The following is a 20,432-nucleotide window of genomic DNA, read 5'->3' on the forward strand; positions in this document are numbered from 1 at the left end:
GAGAATGGATAGGAGAAGAGTAAGGTGGGGAAACTAGCTTGGGGATTGTTGCGGTAACTTTGGCAAGAGAAATTGGTGAGTGGGGAGTTATAGCTGTGGAATTTGATTTGAGATATTTAGGAGATAAGAATGACAGGAGTTGATTATCATTTGCTTATTTGGGATGATGAGGATAGAGGGGCAAGTATGCTAGCCAGGGTTCTGCCTTGGATGGTGGAAACATTCACTAATACAGGAAATACAAGAGTAGCAGATTTGGAAAGAAGGGATGATCATTTCACTTTGGGATCAGTTGAGAATGTCTCAAATGTTACAGCTAAATGGACATGTTCAGTGGTATCTTACTACACACATTTGAACTTCAGGAGAAAGATTGGGCTGAGATTGTGGATTTGGGAGATATTGGCTCTTGCATGGTGAGAGTAGGTGAGATTATCCAAAGACAGTATGTATGGTAAGAAGAAAAGAAGGTGTAGGATAGAACCATACCTAGAGGAGGAGATCTAGAGAAGGTAGAGAAATAAAAGGAAAACCAGTATAGGTCACAGATACCAAATAAGGAAAGGTCATTTAAGAAGCAGGGGGCCCATTGTGTCAGACTCTTCAGGTAAATCAGGTAACACTAAAAGTTCATTCAGTTCAGTTCAGTTCAGTCGTTCAGTCATGTCCAACTCTTTGCGACCCCATGGACTGCAGCACACTAGGCCTCCCTGTCCATCACCAATTCCCGGAGCTTGCTCAAACTCATGTGCATCGAGTCGGTGATGCCATCCAACCATCTCATCCTGTGTCATCCCCTTCTGCTCTTGCTTTCAATCTTTTCCAGCATCAGGGGCTTTTCCAAGGCCAAAGTATTAGGAGTTTCAGCTTCAGCATCAGTCCTTCCAGTGAATATTCAGGACAGATTTCCTTTAGGATGGACTGGTTGGATCTCCTTGCAGTCCAAGGGACTCGCAAGAGTCTTCTCCAACACCACAGTTCAAAAGCATTGATTCTTCAGTGCTCAGCCTTCTTTATAGTTCAAATCTCACATCCATACATGACTACTGGAAAACCATAGCTTTGACTAGATGGACCTTTGTCGGCAAAGTAATGTCTCTGCTTTTCAGCATGCTGTCTAGGTTGATCATAGCTTTCCCTCCAAGGAGCGTGTTTTATTTTTATTTATTTATTTATTTTTCATTTATTTTTATTAGTTGGAAGCTAATTTCTTTACAATATTGTAGTGGTTTTTGCCATACATTGACATGAATCAACCATGGATTTACATGTGTTCCCCATCCTGATCCCCCCTCCCCCCTCCCTCCCCATCCCATCACTCTGGGTCATCCCAGTGCACCAGCCCCAAGCACTTGTCTCATGCATCAAACCTGGACTGGCAATCTGTTTCACATTTGATAATATACATGTTTCGATGTTGTTCTCTCAGATCATCCCACCCTCGCCTTCTCCCATAGAGTCCAAAAGTCTGTTCTATACATCTGTGTCTATATTTCTGTCTTGCATATAGGGTTAGCATTACCATCTTTCTAAATTCCATGTATATGCATTAGTATACTGTATTGGTGTTTATCTTTCTGGCTTACTTCACTCTGTATAATGGGCTCCAGTTTCATCCATCTCGTTAGAACTGATTCAAATGTATTCTTTTTAATGGCTGAGTAATATTCCATTGTGTATATGTACCACAGCTGCCTTATCCATTCGTCTGTTGATGGGCATCTAGGTTGCTTCCATGTCCTGGCTATTATAAACAGTGCTACAATGAACATTGGGGTGCACGTGTCTCTTTCAGGTCTGGTTTCCGTGTATGCCCAGGAGTGGGATTGCTGGGTCATATGGCAGTTCTATTTCCAGTTTTTTAAGAAATCTCCACACTGTTCTCCATAGTGGCTGTACTAGTTTGCATTCCCACCAACAGTGTAAGAGGGTTCCCTTTTCTCCACACCCTCTCCAACATTTATTGCTTATAGACTTTTGGATAGCAGCGATTCTGACTGGCATGAAATGGTACCTCATTGTGGTTTTGATTTGCATTTCTCTGATAATGAGTGATGTTGAGCATCTTTTCATGTGTTTGTTAGCCATCTGTATGTCTTCTTTGGAGAAATGTCTGTTTAGATCTTCGGCGCATTTTTTGATTGGGTCATTTATTTTTCTGGAATTGAGCTGCAGGAGTTGCTTGTATATTTTTGAGATTAATCCTTTGTCTGTTTCTTCATTTACTATTATTTTCTCCCATTCTGAAGGCTGTCTTTTCACCTTGCTTATAGTTTCCTTTGTTGTGCAAAAGCTTTTAAGTTTAATTAGGTCCCATTTGTTTATTTTTGCTTTTATTTCCAATATTCTGGGAGGTGGGTCATAGAGGATAGCAAGCATCTTTTAATTTCATGGATGTAATTGCCACCTGCAGTGATTTTGGAGCCCCCCAAAATAAAGTCTCTCACTGTTTCCATTGTTTCCCCATCTATTTGCCATGAAGTGATGGAACCAGATGCCATGATCTTAGTTTTCTGAATGTTGAGCTTTAAGCCAACTTTCTCACTGTCCTCTTCCACTTTCATCAAGAGGCTCATTAGTTCTTCTTCACCTTCTGCCGTAAGGGTGGTGTCATCTGCGTATCTGAGGTTATTAATATCTCTCCTGGCAATCTTGATTCCAGCTTGTGCTTCATCCAGCCTGGCATTTCACATGGATTTAACATTTACCAGGTCATTGGTGACCTTGGTGAGAGTACTTTCAATGATGTAAACTAAGTTGCAATGCATGTGAAGATAAAAGTAAAGATTAGATTTCATAAAGTGTAAATAGAGGGCTCTTGGTAAAAATCGTCAAGAGTTTACCTTTTAGAGCTGAGAATTTGCTAGTGGATGTTGGCTGGTAAAGCGTTTTAATCAAGAAGCACACTGTAAACCGTTAGCTGCATTCTGGTGTTTGATGGTATACAGGTCAGAAAGCTCTTGTAAGGTATTCTAAGAGTTACAGAATGAAATGGGTACCTTCTTGAATTGACATCAATTCAAGCAAATGAAGGGAGTCTTAGAATTATTTGATGACACTAAGCCAGGAAGCTCGCCCATAACTTTCACAACAAACTTGACTCTTGTATTATGACTGCAAAGAAACGGGCAGTTATGTATCTTCTGTAGGATACTTAGCATCAGAACACATAGAGGTATTGTTATCTGCTTTCTGTGCTTGTTAGAAGTCTGATAATAAGATTTAAGAAACAGATAAATTGCTATGTTTTTTCCTTCAGAAATATTTTGGTTCTCCTCCTCAAAAATAACGTTGAAATATAACAGTAGACTTTAAAACGCATGTATTAACTATTAATTCAGATGTGAAGTAAATTTAATTTTTACATTTTTGAGGTGTTTAGGATTTCTTTTTCTAAAATTTCAGAAATAATACCAACTCATTTTTCTTTCAACAGCAACCTTTCCCAAAGAAATTGCCCATGTCTCAGTCAGTGCCTCATATTTATATTCAAGTTAAAGAATTTATTTATGCCAGCCTTAAATTTTCAGAGTCACTACACCGGAGGTAAGTTTACTAATGAGAAATGTATCTATCAGAGCTATTTTTGTGAAACATTATTTGGTTTATAGGCCATGACTCTTTATTGGACTGGTACCATGTTGGAAGGCTTATATATTTTAGTAGAAGTGAAAGTTTTAGTTGCTCAGTTGTGTCTGACCTTTTGAGACCCCATGGACTGTAGCCTGCCAGGTTCCTCTGTCCGTGGAATTCTCCAGGCAAGAATACTGGAATGGGCTGCCATTCCCTTCTTCAGGGAATGTTCCCAAGCCAGGGATTGAACCCAGGTCTCCCACATTGCATGCAGATTCTTAATCATCTAAGCCATCAGGCAAGCCTATTTTAGTGGCATTTAGGGTTAGGTTGATATAAATTTGATGTTACATATTTTTTGACATTTCATTATGTAAATCTTCAAATATATATAAAAGTAGAGGTAATAGGAAAAGAAACTCCTGTGTTTTCAGCATTTTGATTTAACCATAATAAATGTTTTTTCCATAATAAGCTGTTATATTTGCTGAATCATTTTAAATCAAACTCCAGAAATAATGGCATTTTATCCCTCACTACTTAAGTGTTTTTAAAAACAATAAGGACATTTCATTGTTTAACACACTTAACAAAATTAACACTATTCCATAGTATCTGTTCTCTAGCCCATATCAGGATTTTATAAATTGTCCCCCAAATGTCTGTTTATGGCTGGTATGTTTGAATCAGGGACTAAATAAAGTTCACACCTTATGTTTGTTGTTAAATCTGTTTTACCAGTATCTCTTCTATTTTTTCTCTAGTTGTTTAGATCTTATTTATTTTAATTTCTCTATTGCTCAGGTTACCAATGGCTAAATAATATTCCTTTATTTCACTGACTTGTCAAAAAGCTAATATTCTTAATAGTTTTTACTTGAGTAGGCTTAAAGTGAAGATTCAGACAAAATCAGTGAGAATTAATAAAGAATGCTATGAAAGTGTTACTCTGCTGCTGCTGCTGCTAAGTCGCGTCAGTCGTGTCCGACTCTGTGCGACCCCATAGACAGCAGCCCACCAGGCCCCGCCATCCCTGGGATTCTCCAGGCAAGAACACTGGAGTGGGTTGCCATTCCGTTCTCTAGAGGATCTTCCTGACCCAGAGATCGAACCTGTTCTCCTGCATTGTAGGTGGATTCTTTACCATCTGAGCCACTATATCTACCTAAAGAATGCAATAGCAAATTGGTATCATGCTCAGTAATGGAGAGCAACAAGCATCTATTGGTTCCTGTAGCCAAATTAGTTTTATAGGAGAGAGAATACCATTTAACTGGTGTGATGAAGGTAATACCCAACATTTATAGATATGGGAAATGTGATATCCTTGTTTTGCACATAAGGAAACTGAAACTCAGAGAGGCTATATCATTCATCTCAGCCAGTATGAGATCTGTCATAAAGGAACAGTTCTTCTGACCCCATATCAGTGAAAGTATCTAGCTACCTAGATGGACCCTGCATTATAGTCATATAATATATTTCTCCCATCCAAGTACTAACCAGGCCCAACTCTGCTTAGTTTCCGATATCAGACGAGATCGGGCGCGTTCAGGGTGGTATGGCCGTAGACGTAGTCATATAATGTATTTCTAATTGGGAATGCTCTGGAGGAGACAGTGGTGATGCACGCTTTCATGTCTTCCTTTTTGAAATCCATTTTTCTGAATTCATATACTTAATAGCAGTAATCATTTTCAGTATGGACCTCTTCTGAATTTTAAGTCATAAAAAGGCATGAAGGCAGTTCAAATAAATAGATATTTTTCAGGCCAAAACAGTGAGGCCACTGACAGATGTTTTTTTCTTGTTGTATGTGTGTCTCTTATGGTAAGCTACCACTATTTTGGATTTAAACAATGTGTAAATAAACAGTAAATGAAATGTGTGTCCTGCCAGAGTAAAAGAGTTACCTGATTTTAGGTCTTATACTGCTTTTTTTGTGTGTGTGCATAGGAATTCTTTAAAAGATTTCTTAATTTTTGTTCTAGATAATATGAGTTAGAGGGACTTCCCTGGTGGTCCAGTGGCTAAGATTCTATGCTCCCAGTGCAGGGGGCCAGGTTTCAATCACTGGTCAGGGAAGTAGGTCCCACATACCACAGCTAAGACTTGAGGCAGTCAAATGAATAAACAATAAATATTTAAAAAAATATATGAGTTAGAGAGCAAAGGAAAGGAAAGGAATACAAATACCTAATATGTAGCATTCTGTAGTGTATGTTTCTCACAAGCCAGTGACTCTCAAAGTGTAGTCCCCAGACCAGCAGCCTTAGCATCACATGGGAAAATGCTGGAAATGCAACCTTAGACCTACTGAATTAGAAACGAGGATGGGACCCTTGACTTTACTCAAGTTCTCTGGGTAACTCTGATGTACTCTAAGAACCACTGCTTCATCATACTCTACTAGCCTCTTATACTGTAGTTTCTAAAGATATATTTTAAAGACATTAGCTTATAACCACAATCATAAAACTAACTAGAAGTAACGTATTCTCTGAACTGAACAGCATAATACACAGTTATCATTCAGCATTGGAAAAACAATGGATACAAATGAGTATTCATTGAAACAGAATGACAAACTTTTACAATGGTAGTTTTCAATAGTGGAGCTCTAATGGTCTGAGAGCTGCCAAAATTTATACCTTTTTTTTTTTTTTTTCTCCATTTAAAAGTTCTGATCTAAAACAGAGGCAGTATAATGCAGTAGTGAAGAACATAAGCTTCAGACTTACACCTTAGTTTGACTCTTGATGCTGACATTCACACTGTAGTAGGACCTTGGGCAATCAAATTGTAGTTTCCTCATCTATAAAATGAGAGAAATAACTCATAGGTTATTTTAAGAATTAAATGAAGTGCTGTATGTGTATAGAGCACTCAGTGTAGCTTGGCACATGGTAGGCACATAAGGCATAAAATAGGATGGATTACTACAGTATTAGATGTGGGACTAGAGCTGGGAGTGTTTATATTTTATTTGCAGCCTTTGGGGAACTGTGGAAGTATTTTAAACTAAAAAATGACATGACTGGAGGAATATTTTAGAAAGTTTACTCTGGCCTCAATGTGGATGGTAGATTGGAGGGGATGAAGAAATAGTCATGTTGAATTGGTAAAGGCAGTGGCTCAAGACAGATGAAGAAAGACTTGAAGTAGTCAGAATCAGTAGTGATGAAAAGGAATGAACATATAAAAAGTGTTTAGGAATATTATTTACAATAGTCAGGACATGGAAGCAACCTAAATGTCCATCAACAGAGGAATGAACAAAGAAGATGTGGTGCATATATATAATGAAATATTACTCAGCCATAAAAGGAAGAAAGCAGGGGCATTTGCAGCAACATGGATGGACCTAGAAATTGTCATACAGAGTGAAGTAAGTCAGAAAAAGAAAGACAAATACCATACAATACTGCTTATATATGGAATCTAGAAAAATAATTCAGATGAGCTTACTTGCAAAACTGAAATAGAGGCACAGATTACAAAACATAGTTATGGTTACCACGGGCAGGAGTAGGGGGTGGGATGAACTGGGAGATTGGGATTGACATACATACCTGCGTGTATGCTCAGTCACTCAGTCGTGTCTGACTCTTGCTACCTACCACATGGACTGTAGCCTGCCAGGCTCCTCTGTCCATGGGATTATCCCAGCAAGAATGCTGGAGTGGGTTGCCATTTCTTTTTCCAGGGGATCTTCCCAATGCAGGGGTCGAACCCACATCTCCTGCAGTTCCTGCATTGGCAGGCGGATTGTTTACCACTGAACCATCTGTCTTATATACACTATATATAAAATATCTAAAAAGAGCAGTAGGTTTCCCTGGTAGCTCAGTGGTGAAGAATCTGCCTGCCAGTGTAGGAGCCGCAGGTTTGATCCCTGAGTCAGGAAGATCCCCTGGAAAAGGAAATGGCAGCCCACTCCAGTATTCTTACCTGGAAAATTCCATGAACAGAGAAGCCTGGTGGGCTACCGTCCATGGCGTCGCAAAGAGGTGGACATGACTTAGTGACTAAAACAATACACTGTTACATTCTCAGGTTTTTCTGTGCTGTCTTTTGAACTTGAAAACCTAAATTATAATAACTAAATCACCTATTAGCTTTACTGTCTGTCATGTGAATTTGTTCCAGAATGAAGACTATAAAAAACTTGCATTTCAACCGCCAATTTACTGTTTGGGGATAGAAGGAACTTCATATAACAAAATGCTAACATAGAGGATATAAAAACAATTAAATGTTTGCATTTACTATTTTAATTCAAAACACAAAGTGTATTACAAAACATATATTTTGATTGCTCAGATCAAACAATTGTTTCATATCTAGTGATTTCCTTGTTTTCTTCATATCATTTGATGATATGTCTTTTTTCCCCCACATCACTTTGTAGTAGAGATTCAGAACGTCGATGAGAAATGTTTCATGCTATAAAAGATAGTTATCTATGCAAATTTCTCTCATTGTCAATATCACAGTCACACATTTTATGAATCAGGATAGTTAACAAGCTATTTTTAGAAATATATAATCAATTTGGTAGTAATTCTGATACCATTGGGCTTCCCTTGTGGCTCAGCTGTTAAAGAATCCGCCTGTAATGCGGGAGACCTGGGTTCAATCCCTGGGTTGGGAAGATCCCCTGGAGAAGGGAAAGGCTACCCATTCCAGTCTTCTGGCCTGGAGAATTCCATGGACTGTATAGTCCATGGGGTCACAAAGAGTCAGACATGACTGAGTGACTTTTCACTTTCATTTTCACTGGTACCATAACAACAGATCATGATTCCAGATTGACTTTAGATGGACTGTTTAGCATTATTTTATATTCATTAACTGAATGCCATCAGCTACATTATTTGATTCAGAGGTTATTTTTATTGCACTCCTGAGTTTGCACCAATTTATAACTGTCTTTTATTCACCTGAATTGTTTCATATGGATAATTTTCCATGTGTAAAGTGAATTTTTATCAATTTAATGTCATGATTTTAGATATTCTTTGGGTTTTTTAATATTCTTTGGTTTTTTTGTTATTTTAATCATGCTCTTGATGGATGGCGCTTTTGTGGTATTTATGATAAATCTGTGCATATCAGATTTGTCTTTATCTTAAATGCATATATGAAATTGTCCATATAAGAATTATCTAGTAAAACTCATTCAATATAATTAATAAAAAGACATTGCACACACACATACACACACACTCAAAAAAGTGTTTAGGAGCCCTAAAATTAGAGTATTTATGAATAATTAGATGAAGAAGTTAAGGGACAAAAAAGAATTTGACTTACACTTGGGTGGACTTAACTTTGTTTATATACACTCAAATTGATTCTGGTTATAGTTACCTTTGAAAACAATGATACATACATTCATGTTTTACTTTGGGGTAAAGTATGCAAGTGAAAAGGAGAAAAAAGAAATATCTCAATGGTCACCCTACAACTTGGCTCAAATGTTATATTGTAGAATTATTCTTGAAGCTGCCATCCTGAATCTGTAAACTGGTCCTCCTCATTTTTCCTTTAAATATAGATTATTTTAACAATGGGTATCATATATAATATGTCTATCCTGAAAAGTATTTTTTATTATCTAATCTAACTGTTGATTCCTGAAATACAGGACTGATACTTAGTTAAGATACTGTTAATTGGTAGGAAGTATAGAAATTTAGCATCTTAGAATTAACTTTTATTTTGTTTTTTTACAGAGGAGAGGCAGTGGATCTCTATTGTTATTTGATTTTTTTACAGCATTTGTAATACCAAAGATAAAAGCCATTAGTCACAATATTATGTGTAATTTTCACAAAAGCTCCCCTACCTCCCCCTCAGTTCTGATTCTTTTTATGTATGAATTCCTAGCATTCTAAAAGGTAAATGTCTATTAATGCTACAGCAGGAAAGATTGTCTAGTTTTTCCTTCTCTTCTTAATAAAAATATTGTCATTTTGTTACTTCAGTATTCAGTTCTCATTAACTGTGATACTGTGTTATTCATCTTGCAAGGCATTTATGCTTACGTTTTTAAAAAATTAGCTTTACTAAGTACATTGCCTATTTTCGTTTTGTTAATGAAGTAATAACTACCTCAGAATACAGAAACAGCATAGTTAGTATGAAAGTATATAAATTTATTCTCGGTTATCAGCTTTCTGACATGTATTTTCACTTAAAAATTTTATATCTGTGATCTAAAATTGAGCTGCTGGAGTTGCTTTTTTTACTTAATTTGTCAGTAAAAGAGTTATGGAAAATAACTTTGTGTGTTTAAAGCTCTTTTATTATGTTTAAACATATTTTGCAGTTAAATTTTTAGAACAAGAAGATGCTTTAGAGCTCTTATAGTAAAAATGTTTGGGTTTTTTTTTTTTAATATGTGAATAAAAGCAGGGCCAGTGAATGAAGACTTCATGAAGAAACTCCAAAGTCTTTGTTATTTGGTTGCAGAGGAAACATCTGGATCTAATATGACCTTTAAGAAATTTTCAGTTTTCATAAAAGGTTAAGCTGTAACATAATTAAGAGATTTATTGTATATTAATATTTAATTACTATGAAATGCTATTTAAAAATTAGGAAGAGTACAAGTTATAATCTCAAAAGACAGAGAGTTAAGGGGAAAAATTGCTCAGTTAGGATAAAAGCCTTGTGGGGGAAATCCTGGTGATTGTTGGGTAAATCTTACCAGTACCAATAGGACATAGGTGCTGATAGGTTTTCTTTCTCTGCTTTTACTTATGGAAGAAAAAAGACGCATTGATTCAGCATTCAGGGAAGTTCAGGGGACTTAAAAGACATTATCTGTCATGGATAACTTTTCATCTGAAAAGGATGCTGTGCAGGGTGTCTTTAAGCATAATTCTGAGTGTGTCAGGAAAGAAACCAGAGGAGTTGGCAACCACCTCCTTTTTATCAGTGTCAGTACGTTGCTTGTTCTAGGGACGCTATTGATAGATTAGAGTTTTCTGTTAGTTTGCTGCTGTGTAACCCTGAAACCCTACTGAAATTATATACATTGCCTGGGCAGTCTTGACTTTAGATGCAAAGAATCAGAGAGACATAGTCACCTCAGGTCTGCCAGAATTAGAGTTGGCACATTTTGAAGAGTACCTGCATTAAAATGGAGAACATTAGGATAGTAGTGAAAATTACCTGTGATTTATCAAATCTTGCTCTATTTGCATATTTAAATATTAATATAAACTAGTAAATATTTGTGCTTCATAGATTTGTAAGAGTAATATCTTAATCAAATAAAAAGTAAAAGGGTGCTAAAATTAACATGTTAGACTGTGTTTGAGGCAGTGAGTCTCAACTGGGGCAGTTTTTCCCCCCAAAGTATATTTGACACCGTCTAGAGACATTTTGCGGAGAAGGCAATGGCACCCCACTCCAGTACTCCTGCCTGGAAAATCCCATGGACAGAGGAGACTGGTAGGCTGCAGTCCATGGGGACGTTAAGAGTTGGACTGAACGACTTCACTTTCACTTTTCACTCTTATGCATTGGAGAAGGAAATGGCAACCCACTCCAGTGTTCTTGCCTGGAGAGTCCCAGGGATGGGGGAGCCTGGTGGGCTGCCGTCTATGGGGTCGCACAGAGTCAGACACGACTGAAGTGACTTAGCAGCAGAGACATTTTGGGTTGTCACGACTAGGGGAAAGAATGCTACTTGCATCAAGCAGATGGAGGCCAGGGATGCTACTACACATCTTTCAATGGTACAAGACAGCCCTACAAAAAAGAACTATCTAGCCTGTATGTATGTCAGTAGTGTTTAGACTGTGAAAACTTGATCTAGGACACAGCTTAATTGTTTTGGTTATGAGGCTGTATACAAAAAATACATATCATTATTTACTTGAAGGCCTACAGGTTAGAAGAAAATAGTCTTTTTAGTCCTATTTTAGCAATGTTTAGGATGCTAAGAAACATAAGGTTAGTTCCTCCCTCTCCCAAATTAAAACTAGTGTAAGGCAGTTAATTTCTTTGAATCTTTTAAAAAAAAAACTCAGTGGAAATGGATAGCTTAGTTATATTAAAATTGAACCTAGCAATTAATTATATCCAGAGGGTTCACATCAATTTGTATTTTAACTATAGTGTATATAAAGTGTCTTTATATACACATATATAAAGTGTCGTTGGCTGTCACACAGTGGAGTCATAATTTAAGGATAGTTTTATTTCCTTATACTAAGTACCCTATGGTTTTACTGTAACAGTTAATTGAATACAGTTAAATTTTTCTATAAATGAACATTTTCATTTATGGCAAGTATCCTTTTTATGAAACTAAATTGAATTGAAATATGTGAGTTAATAAATATGAATGATTGTAATTTATATAACAATATAAAAAAATTGAAGCAAGTTACTTTAGTAAATTGCATTAAATTATTTAGGAATCTAAGTAACTGTAACCCTTGTGAAAAGCTTAATGATATCACCCTTTGTCTTTAGCTCAACAGAAATAGATGATATGCTTAGAAAATCTACAAATCTGCTGCTGACCAGAACTTTGAGTAGCTGTTTACTGAATCTTATTAAAAAACCTCATATAGGTTTGACAGAGGTAGGTTAAAAAGATATTTATAGCTAAATGTTTCATTGTATGAAACAATTATTATAAATTTATTGCTGAACATCATCCTATAAAACTTTTCATTTTAAATTTATTGATAGAAGTGGATTTGTTTTAAAACAAAATTCTCATTGTAAATTCAAGTGATATGAGGGAAAAGGGTTTACATGGAGAATAGTGGATAGGTGAAGATGTTAGAAGATATATGGAGATTTATGTTTGTCAGACTTTACATGAAGTGAAAATATTCTCTTTTAACTTTGTGAATGTATAAAATTTGAAAAAGTATCTTGGAAAGTTATTTTAAATTAATTGATAGACTCTTTTTTTAATGATAGTATTTGTAAGCAGTATTTGTAGCAGGCTTTGATATCAGATTATCAGTTGTATGCTATACTGCTATAATTATGCAGAAATGGTGCAGTTGCTGAAAGTAATAATCCTGTTTTTAAAAATGTAATGACGTTGTATACATTTAACTTTTTATGTATTTTACCGGAGATATTTTCTATTTTCTAGCTAGTGCAAATCATCATAAATACCACGCACCTAGAACAAGCCTGCAAATACCTTGAAGACTTTATAACTAACATTACAAATATTTCTCAAGAAACCGTCCATACCACAAGACTTTATGGGCTTTCTACTTTTAAGGTATGTAAAAGTCTGACCAAAAGTTTTTATTTCAATCACTGTAAGCAAACTTTTAAAGAGTAAAGACAAACAAAATATATATACATGTATATATATTTGTTTGTATACATGTATATATATATAATCATGTTTTATATTTTGTTATATGTATAATTGTTATATACCATTATATTCCTAATAATTGAAAATTAGAGGTAACTATTGTCAACAGTGGGCAAATAAATGTCAGTTCCTTTTGGGCATTTTAAACATCTTGTTAAAAGAAAAAGTATATTGATTTTTTATAGCTATATTACATATTCTTCATGTTTTGAAGACTTAAGAATAGTGCTGAATCTGTCTAACTGAATTTTCTTTCATGTCTCACAGTTTAATAATTAATTGTGTATGTGATATATATGTGTGTGTATATGTTTGGAAGTTTAAAATGTAAGAAGAATTAGATAAGTATAAGATTTGCTTTACATCCTTTATTGAGTCTGATTGGAAGAAAAATAAATATTACTTTATTATATTATTATCCAAATCCTACCCTTTTCTCAATGGAAAGATTTTTGTTTTTGTAATACTGTGGAATATACCAAAAGATTAATTAATGATTGTTTTAAGCAGAGTGGAAGATTAAATTTGTAAATTTGTTTTTTTTTTTTAAATTTTTTTTTTATTATTATTATTATTTTTTTCCAGTGGGTTTTGTCATACATTGATATGAATCAGCCATGGATTTACATGTATTCCCAATCCCGATCCCCCCTCCCACCTCCCTCTCCACCCGATTCCTCCGGGTCTTCCCAGTGCACCAGGCCGGAGCACTTGTCTCATGCATCCCTCCTGGGCTGGTGATCTGTTTCACCATAGATAGTATACATGCTGTTCTTTTGAAATATCCCACCCTCACATTCTCCCACAAAGTTCAAAAGTCTGTTCTGTATTTCTGTGTCTCTTTTTCTGTTCTGCATATAGGGTTATCGTTATCACCTTTCTAAATTCCATATACATGTGTCAGTATGCTGTAATGTTCTTTATCTTTCTGGCTTACTTCACTCTGTATAATGGGCTCCAGCTTCATCCATCTCATTAGGACTGGTTCAAATGAATTCTTTTTAATGGCTGAGTAATATTCCATGGTGTATATGTACCACAGCTTCCTTATCCATTCATCTGCTGATGGGCATCTAGGTTGCTTCCATGTCCTGGCTATTATAAACAGTGCTGCGATGAACATTGGGGTGCACGTGTCTCTTTCAGATCTGGTTTCCTCAGTGTGTATGCCCAGAAGTGGGATTGCTGGGTCATATGGCAGTTCTATGTCCAGTTTTTTAAGGAATCTCCACACTGTTTTCCATAGCGGCTGTACTAGTTTGCATTCCCACCAACAGTGTAAGAGGGTTCCCTTTTCTCCACACCCTCTCCAGCATTTATTGCTTGTAGACTTTTGGATAGCAGCCATCCTGGCTGGCGTGTAATGGTACCTCATTGTGCTTTTGATTTGCATTTCTCTGATAATGAGTGATGTTGAGCATCTTTTCATGTGTTTGTTAGCCATCTGTATGTCTTCTTTGGAGAAGTGTCTGTTTAGTTCTTTGGCCCATTTTTTGATTGGGTCATTTATTTTTCTGGAATTGAGCTGCAGGAGTTGCTTGTATATTTTTGAGATTAATCCTTTGTCTGTTTCTTCATTTGCTGTTATTTTCTCCCAATCTGAGGGCTGTCTTTTCACCTTACTTATAGTTTCCTTTGTAGTGCAAAAGCTTTTAAGTTTCATTAGGTCCCATTTGTTTAGTTTTGCTTTTATTTCCAATATTCTGGGAGGTGGGTCATAGAGGATCTTGCTTTGATTTATGTCGGAGAGTGTTTTGCCTATGTTCTCCTCTAGGAGTTTTATAGTTTCTGGTCTTACATTTAGATCTCTAATCCATTTGGAGTTTATTTTTGTGTATGGTGTTAGAAAGTGTTCTAGTTTCATTCTTTTACAAGTGGTTGACCAGTTTTCCCAGCACCACTTGTTAAAGAGGTTGTCTTTTTTCCATTGTATATCCTTGCCTCCTTTGTCAAAAATAAGGTGTCCATAGGTTCGTGGATTTATCTCTGGGCTTTCTATTCTGTTCCATTGATCTATATTTCTGTCTTTGTGCCAGTACCATACTGTCTTGATGACTGTGGCTTTGTAGTAGAGTCTGAAGTCAGGCAGGTTGATTCCTCCAGTTCCATTCTTCTTTCTCAAGATTACTTTGGCTATTCGAGGTTTTTTGTATTTCCATACAAATTGTGAAATTCTTTGGTCTAGTTCTGTGAAAAATACCGTTGGTAGCTTGATAGGGATTGCATTGAATCTATAGACTGCTTTGGGTAGAATAGCCATTTTGACAATATTAATTCTTCCAATCCATGAACACGGTATGTTTCTCCATCTGTTTGTGTCCTCTTTGATTTCTTTCATCAGTGTTTTATAGTTTTCTATGGTAAATTTGTTTTTTAAGTTATTTTGTTATTTTATTAATTTGGGATCATGTAGATGAGACACTGGCATAGTCTTAACAAAATAAATCCTTTGCATTGAATATTTTGTTAAACTAATATAAACCACTTACTGATTCCTTATCTGTAAACTAGGCTTTCTAGTTTAACCTCATAACCCTTTCTAAGTTTTCTATTAAAAAGAATTCTCATCTCCCTACTCTTACTACTTGATGTTGTGTGTGTGTGCTCAGTTGTGTCCAACTCTTTGCAACCCCATGGACTGTAGGGTAGCCTGCTAGGCTCCTCTGTCTATGGAATTTTCCAGGCAAGAATACTAGAGTGGGTTGCCATTTCCTTCTCCAGGGAATCTTCCAAACCCAGGGATCAAACCCATGTCTTGCATCTCCTTCATTGGCATGTGGATTCTTTACCACTGTGCCACCTGGGACGTCATGATAAATTACCCAGTTTATCCCTTAAGATCATAGTATAATCATTTATATTTTAGAAATTCAGTATATTTGTATTTAGATATAACTAATGTTAACAGTAATCAGACTTTGAAAGTGTGAAGTCAAGAGAAGACCCTTAGTTTCCTAAAATTAGCAGCCTGATCCCCAAATCTGCTCCTCTGATGATTCTTAAGCACATGTAGCCATCCTGATCCGTAAGACACAAATGCAGATGATATCTGAGTGGACAAATTAATAAAATTATATATTACAAGTGAGATAGAAGCTGGACAAAACAGGCATTCATTTATTCAGTTTTGAACTGTGGTGTTGGAGAAGACTCTTGAGAGTCCCTTGGACTGCAAGGAGAGCAAACCAGTCAATCCTAAATATTCATTGGAGAGACTAATGCTGAAGCTGAAGCTCCAATACTTTGGCTACATGATATGAAGAACTGACTCATTGGAAAAGCCCCTGATGCTGGGAAAGGTTGAAGGTAGGAGGAGAAGGGGATGACAGAGGATGAGATGATTGGATGGCGTCACCAACTCAATGGACACGAGTTTGAGCAAGCTCCAGAAGAAGGTGAAGGACAGGGAAGCCTGGCACGCTGCAGTCCATGGGGTCACAAAGAGTTGGACACGACCGAGTGAACAGCAGCAAATAGTACAGTAATTGTGAGCATATACTCTGGAATTAGACTACTATGTGACTTTGCCACATTCTTTCATTTTAATGACTCCTGGGTTTATTATCTATAAAATTAGAGTAGTAATATATTATCTGTGTCATACAGTTATGATGAGGGTTAAAGGGGACACTTAGCGCAGTGCCGTTTGTTGTACATGATCTGTGCTCTGAGCACTCTGTTAGGTGCTGAAAATAGAGAAATAAATCCCTGCCCTCAAGGAGCTCAGGAGGGAAAGCTGTAAAAGTACTCTTGAGGCTGGTCCGAGTGCAGTGGTGTTTACAATTAATTGATCACAGCCAGTTTCAGATTTCTTTCTTCCTTCTCCACTCCCACTGCTTCACTTGACTAGCCTAAAAAAAAAAAAAAAAAAAGTACTCTTGAAAATATGATATAAGAAGTACCATAATATAGAAGTAGATTCCACAAGTTTGTGAACATTTATTTATCCATAGACTGATTGATTCTCTGCTTCAATGTTAGATTTTATACAATCCTTTTTCTTTATTGTTTTCTGTCCTTATGTCCATATGTTACTCATATGCTGTCAAGAAGGGATTTACTGGGGACTGGAATTGTAAGCATATTTAACAATTGGGATTATATTCAATAGGCTAACTCTATACTCTGATTAAAACATGAAATGCATTAATCAAGGGATCGTCAAGCAATTTTTCTTACCAGTTGTAAGTCAACGTGCCACAGATACTGGAACATAATGCTTTAGATTAAGGGATCCCGGAACTACATATACTTTGCAAAATCTTCCTGTTGGGAGGAAACATTTAGAAATGTGAGCTCTGGTTCATACTGCCAATGGTCCTTAAGTTGTATATATTTAGTTGAAAGTACAACTGTCATAAGATATACTCCTTGACTTTTCTTGGAAATCAGGAAATCAAGTTCAGCTTGTACAAATAGTAGAGCATCCTTATTTTTTATTGTTTATTTTTTATTTTCACAAAGAACTTAGGAAACCCTTTCTGTTTGATGATATAAAAACAAGAGCTATTTCAAGCTCAATATGTGAAGATTAAGTGTTCTTCAGTTCTGCCTTTGATCTGTTTCAAGAGGAATTATTTATCTTAAACTGTGATACAAGAAAGCAATTCAACAGGGAGAATTGTTAAATCAATATTAAAGTGAATTCCTGAGGGAGACTGGGGGAATTTCCATTCATAGTGAGTAGTCTGTAGATGATTAAAGTACAGTTTTGATTACAGATATTAGCATGGATTGCTTAGTTAACCTCTTAGCCTAATTTTTTTCAGTCCAATGGCCTGATTAAACATATTCCTATTAAGTTACTTAATGATTATAGAAATAAGCACTTGTATGCATGATCCTTTTACCCATACATCCATTTGCTTCCTTTCCAAACCCCCACATATGCATATACAAAGTGCTTGATTTTATATATTTGTTTACTTTATGAAATACTGTATAGACTGTCTTGTTAGCTTGCCTTTCATTGTACTAAATCTGTGAGTGATAAAGTAGATGGTTCCTGCCCTTCAGCAGTACCGCAGTTTTTTGAAGTGGACCCACACTGAGAGTTACTTGAAGCTAATATAAGATTTCTAACTAGAAAGATTTGCATCAGAATAGAGGGGAAAGCGGGAATAGCATTCCCCTTTTAATCTGTGTAGTAGAGGAATGGCCCAGTTCTTTTTCTTTGGCATCAGAGCTCTTTAACTTTGCTCCATGAAGCATTTCCAACCTGTCACCCTGAAGAGTCCTTTCCTTTTGAGTCCTGGCAGTAATTGCAGGTGTAAGTGCCTAGAAAGCATATACTTGTGATTCTTCGTCAATTTGCCTTTTTTAATCTGTTGATGAGTATGTAGCAAATTTTTTTTTTTATTATGGCTAAAGTGATAGTGGTAAATTATCTTTGATTAAGGACTTGAAATTTTCCTCCTGTGGAGCTGGTACATGGACTCTAAAAAAAACTTAAAAATGTAACATTCATATATAAACATACATAATTTATACAGGCACTAATTATAAATAGATATAGCTCAATTATTATTTAAAAGTGAACACAGACTTCCATTTTTCCAGTCTGGCATGTAAAGAGCTAGGAAGTTGTCACTCTGTCCCAACAAGTAAAAAGCTGAGAAGATTGTGAAAAAATCAACAACTCTTCCTTGATCTTTCAGAGAAGTGATATTATAGACCACACTGCTGCCACCAAAATTGGAGAAATAGACAAATATAGAGAATGACAACTTAGGAAAACCTAAAGTATAATTGAGTGTCCAGAGTCCCTCCATCTTTTAATTTTTAACTCCACTTTATGTAGTTTGGGCCTCGTCTTCAGACTATAATGGCAGCTGTAGGTTTTCTTCTCTGTAGCAAAATGGCTGCGAGGTCAGTTTTAAACCTGACATCCTCATGCTGTCTCCATCTGAAAGCAGACAGCTGCCGTGGAACTCCCTGTGAGTTAGGAGGATGATCGGCTCATCAGGCTCCATCCTTGGCACTAGACAGAGATTCAGTTCTATCCAGACCAAATAGAGCTGTGAATGGGGGCAGAGTGATTTTTCCAAAATGTATTTGCAGACTTTTCCAAGAAGGGAGAAAAGATAGTAGACAATAAATCATAGATGTTTACTAAAATTTTCAGTGATATTACCACTTATCTTTTATTTAAAGCACATTTGCTTATGGTCTATGAGGACTAGCGTGGAGTTTGTGCATGTATCTGTTTAAAATAGTTCTTTGAGTGATTTTGTTGCACATCTGTGGTGAAGAACCGATGATAGTATGATATCACTTAATTTTTGTATGTTGAAATAAAAAAGTTCTTAAGTTACGTGAGATATGTTTCTGCCTCCAGAGGTCACTATTTCTTTAACAAGCAGTGTGTGTGTGAGAGAGAGAGTGTGTATGTGTGTGCATACACACATGTGCATGCGTGTGCTCATTTATATCCAACTCTTTGGGACCCCCACCAGGCTCCTCTGTCCATCAAGTTATGTGAAATATGTTTCTGCCTCCAGAGGGCACTATTTCTTTAACAAGCAGAGTGTGTGTTTGTGTGTGTGTGTATGTGAGAGAGCATATACACATGTGCGTGTGTGTGCTCATTCATGTACAACTCTTAGAGAGAGAGAGCATATATACCTGTGTGTGCATGTGCTCATGGGACCTTTGCCGGGCTCCTCTGTCAGTGAAATTTCCCAGGCAAGAGTACAGGAGTAGGTTGTCATTTCCTACTCCAGGGAATCTTTCTGAGCCAGGGATCATACCTACTCTCTTAACACCTCCTGCATTGGCAGGCAGATTCTTTACTACTGCGCTACCTGGGAAGCCCCTTAAGAAGCAAAGAAGAAATTAGTTGCTTTGTTTATAAGCTGATTCATTTAAAATTTAATTCAGGAGTTAGTTGATGTGTTCTTGACTTTCTAATCAGATCATAAGGACTGAGAGTGTTTGGTTTCAACTGTAGTACTACTCTCTAGGAAGTCCAAACTGATTTTCCTAACAGTCTCATAAGTGATAATTAGTGGTCATTTTTTAAGAAATATCTTACCAAATAATTCAGTGTATTCTAGTGTATAAATACAAAAAAAGATATAATGAAATCTTTTTATGTGCTTCTTTCCTTCTATTCTTTTTTTTTTTTTTTTAAGACTTTACTGAATTTGTAACAATACTGCTGCTGTTTTATGTTTTGGTTTTTTGGCCAGAGGCATGTGGGATCTTAATTCCCCAACCATGTATTGAACCCAGGCCTCTGCTTGGGGAGCTCAGAGTCTTAACCACTGGACCACCAGGGAAGTCCCTCAGCCTGCTTTGTTTTATTCCTCTGATAAAAGTGAAAATGTTTTTTGCTCAGTTGTGTCCAACTCTTCACAACCCCGTGGACTGTATAGCCTGCCAAGCTCCTCTGTGCATGGAGTTCTCCAGGCAAGAATACTGGGGTGGGTAGCCATTCCCTTCTTCAGGGGATCTTCCCAACCCAGGGATTGAACCTCGGTAGCACTAA

At 36.5% G+C, this 20,432-nt stretch overlaps 1 protein-coding gene across 6 annotated transcripts in view; it reads left to right on the forward strand.

Moving 5' to 3' along the window:
• Positions 1-20,432, forward strand: part of EXOC6 (exocyst complex component 6) — a 180,080-nt gene that overhangs the window by 78,704 nt on the left and 80,944 nt on the right. For all 6 annotated transcript variants that reach the window (XM_061162191.1, XM_061162195.1, XM_061162192.1 and 3 more), the window contains 3 exons: positions 3,437-3,546; positions 12,067-12,178; positions 12,707-12,841. In XM_061162191.1, the coding sequence (XP_061018174.1) occupies positions 3,437-3,546; positions 12,067-12,178; positions 12,707-12,841 (357 nt within the window). The remainder of the gene's footprint in view (positions 1-3,436; positions 3,547-12,066; positions 12,179-12,706; positions 12,842-20,432) is intronic.

Source organism: Dama dama, chromosome 15 (genome assembly GCF_033118175.1).
Source record: "Dama dama isolate Ldn47 chromosome 15, ASM3311817v1, whole genome shotgun sequence".
In the NCBI taxonomy this organism is placed as follows: domain Eukaryota; kingdom Metazoa; phylum Chordata; class Mammalia; order Artiodactyla; family Cervidae; genus Dama; species Dama dama.